Source organism: Lupinus angustifolius, chromosome LG01, assembly GCF_001865875.1.
Source record: "Lupinus angustifolius cultivar Tanjil chromosome LG01, LupAngTanjil_v1.0, whole genome shotgun sequence".
Classification (NCBI taxonomy): Eukaryota; Viridiplantae; Streptophyta; class Magnoliopsida; order Fabales; family Fabaceae; genus Lupinus; species Lupinus angustifolius.
Window position 1 is genome coordinate 10,826,949 of NC_032009.1, and position 11,584 is coordinate 10,838,532.

The following is an 11,584-nucleotide window of genomic DNA, read 5'->3' on the forward strand; positions in this document are numbered from 1 at the left end:
TCCTTAACAAGTGGTTTAGCATATTGTATATTTTAGGAGCCACATCAATAGGCGGAGATCCTCAACAGTCACATCAACCCGACGACCCATAAAAAGATCTTATCTCAAACGATCATATTCATCTCAAACGACAATATTTATCCAACGACCATGTTCACCAGATCTCTCTCATCCTTTAAATGTTGGCAATGACCATGTTGACTTGAGCAACACATGTTCCAAGTGTGTGTTGACTTGGCCAACATGTTTCAAAAAAATAAAATAAAATTGGTTTGGCTTAACCCAAACTCGAACACAAACCGATCGGGCAGGCTGGCTGGAAGGGCGACTGAGGAGGAGGAAGCGGTTGTGGTGCATGCGCACATGTGGGGGTTTTTTATTGTGTGTGTCATCGCCCTCTACAAAATCCTTGTACCTATTGGGGCACACTACAATAGTGCGTTTTAAGGCTTATAAACACTCTGGAAGTGTTTCCACCATGTTATGTGGGACTTGATGTTTTTTTACATTTCACATAACAAAATGCTCATTTTCCCAACAATATATGATTAAATATAAATATGGGAGGAATTATTGTCCGAGCAAAAGTTAATTTTCTTTGGTTTTCTTGGACATAATGTCTGATACTTGTTTTTATTGTCTTAGAAAAAAATAAGAGTAGCTAATGTGAAAGTAGTCATGAGGAAATTTGATATATAGAGGGTGAATATAATGATGTATGTTAATTTTAGAGAGGTGAGTTTACAATATGTTATTGATAATGATAACATACTATTATACATTATTATTTTTTATCAAAAACTGAAAAGATTAAACATGTTAACACCTTATCACGTAGTACTCTTCCAAGGCAAAGACTAATTTGCGAACTGACTAGAAGTTCGCATTGAAGCGAACTGTTGTTTTAGCCATTGGATGAAAGTTTGGGTGATCTGAGTTGTTCATTTGTTTACCAGTAACCTTTTTACATTGAGAAGTCGGTTTGAACATGGGAGACTTCAAGCTATACAGAAGTCGGTTCTGGAAAGAGAGACTTCTGAGTAAGGTGATGTCTCTTTCGGCGGAGACGACTTCTTTGTGTGTTGATGTCGTGTTCTGCAAGGACGACTTCTTAGTATGTTGGGCCAAAACCCTAAGTGATAGACACGGGCCGTCGTAATATAAAAATAGTCATTTTGGGCCTTATTTTTTTGTATTGCATAGAGCATTTTTTAAATTACTTTTAAATTTGTAATTGTTAAAAAAAAATTATAGAAGATAATTGATTTAATGGGCATATTTTCTAATGTTTGGAGCCAAATTTGAAGTTGTGATATAAAAAAGTGTAATTGGTAAATTGATATTGAAATAAAAATTAAATTCATTTTAAATTAAGTTAGGTTACATTTATAATAATTTTAAAAATTCCCTAAATGTTCTCCTGTTCCGCACCTACGTGGTTGCCTATGACGTCTTGACCTTACTCGATGTTCAACTGTAGTATGATCTTCAACTGTAGTTTGATCTTCAATTATATTTGTCTCTGCGGTAGGCAAAACATTATCATCAACCATCATCTTGATTTAAGGTAAACCTCATATCATTGAAATACATATTTGTTGATTGAGGTGTACCCAAAAAGTTTGTATTGAAGTCACTATCCTCTATAAAGAAAGAGTGACGATGAGGCATGATATCATCGGTGCGACAGTGTTGCGACAGTTCATATTGAAAAGTCATTCTTCCTGGTTGAATGTTGTAAGAGATAGACATTGACTATCCTCATGTTATGTATGAAATTTTGCCACAATTATGTCACATTTTTTTTTTTCGTATCACTGTATATTTTTGGAAGCAGTGATAAATTGTATTTTGAATAACTTTGTTATTATTTCACTATGATAATATAAAGTATTTACTTTTTCTATCAATTTCCTTAATCTACCATTAGTTTAATCCAATCTAAAAAGTAAGCATGTCCATAATGTTAAAATAACAAAAAGTAGTAAATCTAAGCACATTCATAACCAATTCATTTAAATAATAACATATAGTAGCAAAATTACATATATTAGCAATACCAAAAGTAGCAAAATTAAATCAAGTACTCACTCAACCTCATTCTCAAAAAAATTACGACTATAACTACCGACATTTGGACAACTAAGTTTGTTATGCCCAATTTCTCGACATATGCCACATTGGTTACTATGCTTACCTCTTGAGCTCGTCCCAGCAACTCGTCCTTTAGGACGCACACGAACTGGATCCTTTACTAGGTCTTCATTTCCATTAACAACATTTTCCATGGAATTGGAATTTTGTTTCAATCGAAGTCTACTACACTTACTGTAAACTTTTTCCAACATTTCTTTAAAGTCTTCCTCTATTTTGCAAGCAAGGTTATACAATACTTTGCAACCGTCACTCAAAGATCCATATCTGTTGCTTTGAACTGATTCTTGACATAGGTCACACTGTACGAAATTTACACGATGAGCATCTTTTGCTTTTTTTGTCCATCTGATAAGAACAAGACAGGATGGCAATTGTGGCATGTCGAGAATCAGTAACACAAAAACAGTATGGCTACATGGCATCCCAAAAGATTCAATTCAATACATGAACATTTAATGTCCACATTAGAAACGCCATCATAATGAGAAACATGTCATTTCCAATTGGGGCTATAATGCTTTCTGACTTTATAAATTATATTAGTTGATGTTTTGTGGGTAGAAATTATCTTCATTTTTGCAGTTTCCAATAACACTTCGCGAAACTTTAAATACCACTCTAGTACATATCGTAGCAGCATGCCCCTCTAAATTATGTTAAGGAGTTTGTAACAACTCATCACCATATGAAGATTTAAAATCTTCAACAACCTCATTGTTGCGTATGTGACTTACACATCGTTGAAAATGATGCAAAAACTAAGTCACATTATATCCAGACTCTATGTACCTTGCCATTTGTGAATGTAAGCCCTCGCATCGTGACATGGTGTGCAAACCAGCATAAAACATTCCCTGGAAGAAAGATCTGACCCACATACTCCTGCAATCATAAGTCTGAGCGGTCCAAGCATTGTTTTGAAGTCCATGTTTGATGATAACTTCCTCCCACATCATCTGAAAATCTTCAACCTCAACATCAGCATACATCACTTTCTGAAAATCCTTATGAAAGTTCTTTTTCTTTATATTTTTTCCAACATTGTTACATATATGCCAAGCACATAACCTATGATGAGCTTCGGGAAAAACTCTTTGGATTGCATTTCGCATCGCCAAGTCCCCATCGGTGATAACACACTTTGGTTGTTTCCCATTCACTACTGCCTCTAGAAATTTCTCAAGAAGCAACACATATGTTTCCTCTGTCTTATTTGACACTACAACTGTAGCAAATATTGTTGTTTGCTTGTGATGATTTACACCAGAAAATACAACGACTGGAAATTTATATTCGTTTCGCCCGTTAGTTGCATCAAATGCAAGAACATCTCCGAAAATTGAGTAGTCGAAAATGCTACATCCATCAGCCCATAACAAATGTTGCAAGTTACCTTCTTCATCCACTGTGTGCCTCCAATACATTGAAGAATCTGATTTCCATTGATCGTTCAAGTATTGTAAGGCTGCTTCTGTGTCATCATTTCCTATCCTTCTTTGCTTCTAGATTTGATTGTACATGTCTTTCTTCGAAAACCCAATGTAGCGATAACCACCACATTGACCAGCAAATTAAGTAAATATTTTTCTCGTTCCAATGCCAACCTCTCTCATAGTGTTCATCTGAGTCTGTCATTCTTCTGTTAGAGGCTATCATCCCACCATAATGCTCACCAAGGAGTTCATGGCTATGTTCATCAGAAAAATAACTAACATACCAACCTCATTTTTCCTTGTCAACGTGGATCTTCATTCTTGCAAAACAACCACATCTTGTGTCTTTTCTCAGGGCCCTCTTCCGAACTACATCATCTTTTTTCTCTCTAAATCCTTCTCAATCACAAAAAAAATGATTGCCATAATATTTCACCATCTTTATCCCGGTGTGTATGATATTTTCTAATACCAAATCCTTTCTTCATACCATGTTTCTTATAAAATTCATATGCAATATCAATGTTCAAAAACATTAACTTCTTCACTTCATCTTCATTTAACAATCCAAAATCAATTTCTTCAAAACTTAAATCTTTGGTTTCATTCATATTTTCAGCATCACTATCATCAAATTCTTCTACAGCCTAAAACCATAAAAATAAATCATACTTATGATAAATATAAAAACTGCAAAAACGGAATAAAATTTATTCTAAAAAATAATACCTCATCAAAATAGTTTTCATCCAAGTTAATTTCTTCTTCCATCTAGTAACATAGACAAAGAACAAAAAAAAATCACTATAAACATCATAACAAAACATATTACAATACAATAAACCAAAAAAACATGCTAAACATAGCAAGAAACGATTTAAAACTAACCTTAACAGTGCACTTTCACCAATACAAACTGCTTCCTCATGCACTATGTTTAAACTCTTCTACACCTTCGACAAAATGGAGTTTGTGGGGTAAATATAAGTAGCGAGGTCGGTTTTGTCCAATACTACTAACTTCATACTGATTTCTCCACATAAGTCGTCTAGGGCTAAGACGATGACAGTATGTTCATACCGAGTATCCCATAGAAGTCATCTTCGTCTAAGCCGACGACATGCAATACAAAAGTTAACTACACTCAACCCGACTTCTGTACTTAAGTCTTAATCCTCCAAAACGACTTCTTCACGGTAACCAATAGGTAGTCGGTAAATGAATATTTTCATCCAACGGCTCTCAAATAGTTCGCTTCGAAGCGAACTCATATAGAGTTCGCATTTTAGTTCTCGCCCTCTTTCAAACCCTTGCGCACACTAACTGTGATGCATTCCATTGCCTTAATTAAAGTAACGTATAAAACGTTGTAGAGTGGTGAAGGGAATGATAGCATCACCACTGTCAAGTAACAAATTGTGCTAAGGAAAGAAGAGCAGTTACAAATTGAAGTGTTGGATGAGGTATGAGACATTTTTTCTTGGTATATAGGTATGAAACATTTTAAGTCCAACACTACATTAGGAATGCCATAACTCATTTGCTGAAGTACTAACGCACAAGTTGAAGCATGTACTCATTTTATTTGCAATGTAAACAATGATTACTTTGATAATGATATATGACTATAGCATGTTACTTTTTTAATCAAAATCTGAAAAGATTAAAATTGCAAAAGAGTGTGAAATTGGAATATAAAATTACACCTATTTAGTTACCTATTTTTCCCTTTGAAAGATGATGAAGTTTTAAATGCGAAAGCAGCAGTTTCTTCGAATTATAAGAGTCAAGGTTTTAAGATTCAGAAACTCTCAAAACCTTGACATTTCGGACAATTATGAAAAATACAACCATGTAGCCACAATTTTAATTGTGATACAGTTTCGACGACTTCCAATATCTAAACTTATTAGGGTCTATAGCTATGGCGAACCCAGCTTTTAAAACCTTAACTAGCAGTGTACCCGTGCACTTGCACGGGTCGCTTCTTAGTTTATGCATAATGCAAATATAATATACATATATTTTATAATATTAATAAATCATGTATTGAACCATTATATTTTTCCATTCATATAGGTGCAATATTAACATTAATTTTTGAGTGTATATGTAGAATATTAACAATTATAAATGAGTTTGTATAAGCATTTATTTGTTGAAAGTGTGATTATAGAAAATATTTGATTCTTAAATAACTCAATAAATAAAATTCAAATTGTATTGGATAATATCTCACCTCTATATTCTCTATATAAAATTATAAATATAAGGAGTTATTTTTGCATCATATTTTTTGTGATTACGTTTATAAGTATCATATAAAGTCATAAGGATTTTTTAGCATATCTCTTAAATGCTTATGTTTTATTTTAGATTAATGTTCATTGTGTATAAATATTTGAATATATTTTTAGCATTCAAATATTGTATAATTAAATGTTATTTATTTGATTATGTTTTAGCTAATAATCATTGTATGAAAATAACTCATAAATTAAAAACACACTAAGTTAGGATATGACATATATTTTTTCTGATAAATTTAATCAAAATAATAAAAAGAGTCTAATAATTGATTTGTTATATTACTAATTAAAATACATATATTTTTCATGAATATATATATATATATTGTTATCTTTTAATTAAATATTTGATTATAGAAAATATTTGATTCTTAAATAACTCAATAAATAAAATTCAAATTGTATTGGATAATATCTCACTTCTATATTCTCTATATAAAATTATAAATATAATGCGTTATTTTTGCATCATATTTTTTATGATTACATTTATAAGTATCATATAAAGTCATAAGGATTTTTTAGCATATCTCTTAAATGCTTATGTTTTATTTTAGATTAATGTTCATTGTGTATAAATATTTGAATATATTTCTAGCATTCAAATATTCTATAATTAAATGTTATTTATTTGATTATATTTTAGCTAATAATCATTGTATGAAAATAACTCATAAATTAAAAACACACTAAGTTAGGATATGACAGATATTTTTTCTGATAATTTTAATCAAAATAATAAAAAGAGTCTAATAATTGATTTGTTATATTCCTAATTAAAATACATATATTTTTCATGAATATATATACTATTGTTACTTTTAATTAAATAATATAATGATAGTAATTAAATACATGAGACCCGTGCACTCGCATGGCTAAAAACACAAAATTCAGTGTGAAAAATGTCAAAAAACTTTGATGAGGTGAAAAAGTACAATTATTCTTAGATTAATGGTAAACATTAAATTATATAGATAGATTAATGTAAAGAAATAATGTGAATGTGAAAAATTATTTCAATTTCATCTAATGTTCAATGACTATTACTTTATTGTAAACACTCAATTTTAGTGGAGTAGCGACATGAACCAATCACTAATTAATATTAAATTATTATTAGCATATAAAATATATAATATATAAAAAGTAGGAAGAAAAATATGAGAGGAGGAAGTGACATGTGGCATGAAGGAAAAAATGTAAGGAGAAAGTGACATGTGGCATGAGGGAAGGAGAAAGTGACATGTGACATGATGGAATGAGAAAGTGACATATGGCATGAGAGAATGAGAAAGTGACATGTGGCATGAGGGAGTTTTTTTTTATTATATTGTTAATAGATAGATGAAAGCATTAGAGTCCGTAAATAAACTTCATACTTCACAAATAATTCATTTTATTTTGTATAAAAAATTACATATATAATAAAATATTTATTTTTTCGGAGTAATACTTAGTAAAGAAATAGTCATTTATGTCTAAAAAATATTAGTTTCTTAATAAATATATTAGCCACCTAAACATCATGTTAAAAATAAATAAAAATTATAAATCCAACGTAAAATGGCACATCAATGTTCAATTTTCAGCAATGTCCGATTTTGAATGAAATAATACCCTTCTCTTTTGGTACAAAACCTTTCACCGTCCCACGTTTTTACACGAAAAAAAGTGATAGAGCACAATGACTTAGACATGCAAATAACTCTAATAGGACCCGTGCTTTGAATTAAAGGTTGTGGGTGTAATAGGATTCCTACTATTTTCTATACAAATTTATTGTGATTACTTTTAATATAAACCACAAATAAGACTACATAATTAAACCAAAAATTTCAAGTTCACCAGTTATTAAGTGCTTCATTACTGGATTTCTCCAGTTTATGAAGCTAGCAAAATAAATATCATTCAGTAATTTAAATTGTCGAAATGTGACAGATATATTGTGGTTGCGGTAATTGTCACAATCACATCACACCATAATTGTGATGTGAAATTGAATCATAATGATGTGCCAACAACGCAACCTCATCAGACATCATTTATGTTACATCCGGCTGTATTGGACTCCATTAAGTTGTATCGAATTCAAAAACATTTTTTTAATTACAAAATTATTCACACCGCTATAGCTGCAATATGCATTGTAGTGGTGGCAATGATCACAATCACAATAACAACAATTGTGACCACAATTGTAATCGCAACCAAGATTTAAAACAATATCACCCAAACTCCAAAATAACTAATTACAATGCCCATATGATAAATTTATTTTGAAAACTAAAACTTTGTCTAAGCCTTTCATGAAATCTGTTAACTTCCACATTTGTAAATTGCCACAAAGCAAGGGAGAATAGAACTAGGATTTAAAACAAAGAGCTCTTCAATATCTGATTCTGCATTTATTTTCTTTACCAAAGAATCAAATCGAGAATCATCAGTGATCATTTCTTGGATCTCTTGTAGAGGATTATGGATTCTCCCAGCTATTACCCTGCACACTATAACACACTTTCTCCCATACAGTTCATCAGATGAGACAACTAGTTCAAAGGCTTTTGCACAACTAGAAGTGGTTAAAACCCCAAGTGCATCATTAAATTCTTGTGTTTTGGTTGAGAAACCATGCCTCAAAATTTGACAAAAACCACATTGGTCTAAAGTGCAAAGGCTATTAGAATAATCATCATTCATACCAAGAGAACATGCAATAGTTGTGCCATGAAACCTCAAGAGCTCATTTCCATCAGCCAAGCATCTAGGGAGCTTATCTGGTAGTTTTTGAGATTTGTTCCTTGCCATTTCTCTACATTCCTCAAAGCTAGTAAATGCATTTTGATGGTTCAGCACTTTCAAGACAATTTCAATTTCTGTTGCCTTGATTTCAGAATTGGTATAGCTTGTTTGGCATATTTTTTCAATAATCTGCCAAGTTGAATCTTCGTTATGAAGTTGGATGACTGCAAAAAAAATGAACATGCTAAGGTTTCAGATTAAAACTAGTTCACAGAGGTATTTATTGTTAAATGTAGTCCCATTATATAAGTTATAAAAATATTCAATTTTAAATTTCATAAAGCAAATTACTTCACTTTGTATATGTTCATAAGTTTGTGGATTGCAATACCCTTAAGGAATTTAGTTAACTCAATATGTTAAGCTATTGTATAAATCCATACATAACTCATTGCCAAATCATATAATTGAAGATATATGAAAATAAAACTAACTTGTATTTATAATGTTTATAATATACTAGTGTATATAGGCACTTCGTGCCTACCGGCGAATATTGTGTAATACTACATATTCAATTTTTATATATTTTATTTTTGTGTATTTATGATAATGTGTAATTTAAGGTGAGATATGTGATTAATTAATGTATTGATGGTAGTTGCTTAGGATTATATAATTTTTTTTGTAAAAATTAAATAATGTTAAGGGCAATATAGGAAATCAAAATTACACCAGAGAAGTTATTTCAAGTTTTAGCTTTATAGTATAGATATTCTACATAAATCAAATTAATATAAATATATTACTAAATAATAGTGATTTAAATCAAATATTTTTATCGTTATGTTTTAATTGTAATACAAATATACATTTAAAAAGAATATATGATAAAGAAACGGGATGGGATGATCCAAAACATAAATTCAATTCATCCCAAAAATACATTGAATCCAATTTCTATGACTTGAATTCATCAAAATTTCTGGTAGGTACAGGTTGGAGGAAAGAGAAGAGTATTTTACACCCTAAGCAGGAACTTCGTATAAAAATAATCTGCAGACTATTTTAGAGATAGAAATCAGAACAAAATCTAAAAGAAACTTTTTGTAGTACTGGTTTATTGGGATGGAACCTTTTTGGTGAATCAAAAATTGAAAAGGACCCTGAATAGCACCCCACAAGATTTGATTGGTTCAAATCTTTACATATATTTCTCTCTTCGCAAGAATTTTCTGCGACAGAATCATTAGCCCAGACAAAACGAATAGAAACTAGGCCCATGTTGAAGTTACAAAGATCATAATGAATACCCTTCAAAATGTTCCAACAATTAGATTAATTTTCCGGTGGTTTTAAGTTGTCATTATGGTTGTGATAACCATGATTGCATTGCGCTATGAATTATTTGTAATTATGAAATATTTTTAAATTTAGTGTGCTCGTTGAGGCCTAAATGCGGATCAACACAGTCCAAATAAGGTCTAATATCATTGCATTGTTGTCTTTTGATATCATTCCACAATTACTGTGTAATAGGGTTATAGAGATCACCACAACCACATCACCTAATACAATGTGTAATCTAAATGACTAGAATGTTCCATGGCTTTCTCTTTTAATAAATATGTTAGTGCTGTGATGTAAAGAAAATAAAACAGATAGCACTAACTTGGCGTAGAAAACCATGCTAAATCAACTAGAGAAAAAGTAGTGGTACTTACCTGAATGCTCTGCAGAGGTATCATCTTTATCAAGTTTGTCTAGGCTTTCCAGTTTCTCCCTTAATGATGAAGGAGAATCTCTCTTCACCATCACCCTTGGCTTTGAGAAGAAATTACATTGATCACAATCAACACAATGTGTTTTCTGTAAATTAGAAGTTCTCGTTGATGTTTGAGATCCTTCCACACCTTTACTTGCATCTTCATTGTTTGGAGGAGAAGGGTAACAACAAAGTTTATTTTCACCACTTGAGGTATCAAGAACAATTACATGAGTCACAGGGTTAATTATTGCACTGCTTGCTTGAGATGTTGGACTACCTTGTTTTGAATCAGTCTCTTTGCTTTGCTTTTTTCTTTGATCACTTTTGTGAGGGCTAGTCCTTCTTGGATCAAAAACCTCTTTGGAGTGTGGTTTGCAATAAAGTGATTTCTTCAGATAATGCCACAGCTCTGACATTCTTTTGAAATGTTTTCTTTCTGATTTGATGGATATTCATGCTTTTTCAAAAGGATTTGTTGGAAAAAAATATAAAAAAATCTCTTTTTTCCAATTACGAGTGCAAGTAAATTGAGGAAGTCAATAATTTATAATTCATATTAATTTGCAATTTGCAATTTTTTTCTTTGTTGGATCTAAAAGTTATCATATCATGTATTTGATGGATGATTCATATTGATGAGTTAAAAAATAATTAATAATTCAGTTATATTTTACTTATTTAAGAATTACTAATAAAATCTTATTCGTTACTAATATCATTAATTAAGATATTACTACATACATTTTTGTTAATTATTTTTATATATGGATATTCATTTAAGATTATATTATATTTTAAAGTTTCTTTGTTTTTTGTTATTTATTGAATTTTTTCTTTTACATAGCCGATAATCGAAATTAATCACATCTAGGAGAGAAGTTATCCAAGCGAATTTACCTCTATTGATAAAGCTATTTTCATACACATGACATACAATACTCCCCTAACATCATGGTTAGAAAATGCCACCATTTACTAGCTGCATTGGGTCTTATGAATCAGTCTAATAATGTATGGCAATTATCATTTATTGTGTGTTAATCCTAAGTTTTGGTGAATACTTCATATTAAGACTTGAATCAATATTATATGGTTGTTGAACTTTCTAGTAAGCAGAATAAATAATACAATTATATACTAATAGATCGTATGACCGTGAAGGATCAATTCTCTAA

At 30.9% G+C, this 11,584-nt stretch overlaps 1 protein-coding gene across 1 annotated transcript; it reads right to left on the reverse strand.

Annotated features, from left to right (window-relative positions):
* Positions 8,219-10,825, reverse strand: LOC109349247. Its single transcript, XM_019590018.1, has 2 exons — positions 10,366-10,825; positions 8,219-8,865 (listed from the first exon to the last, which is right to left on the reverse strand). The coding sequence occupies exons 1-2, from the start codon at positions 10,823-10,825 to the stop codon at positions 8,219-8,221; spliced, it is 1,107 nt and encodes a 368-aa protein (XP_019445563.1).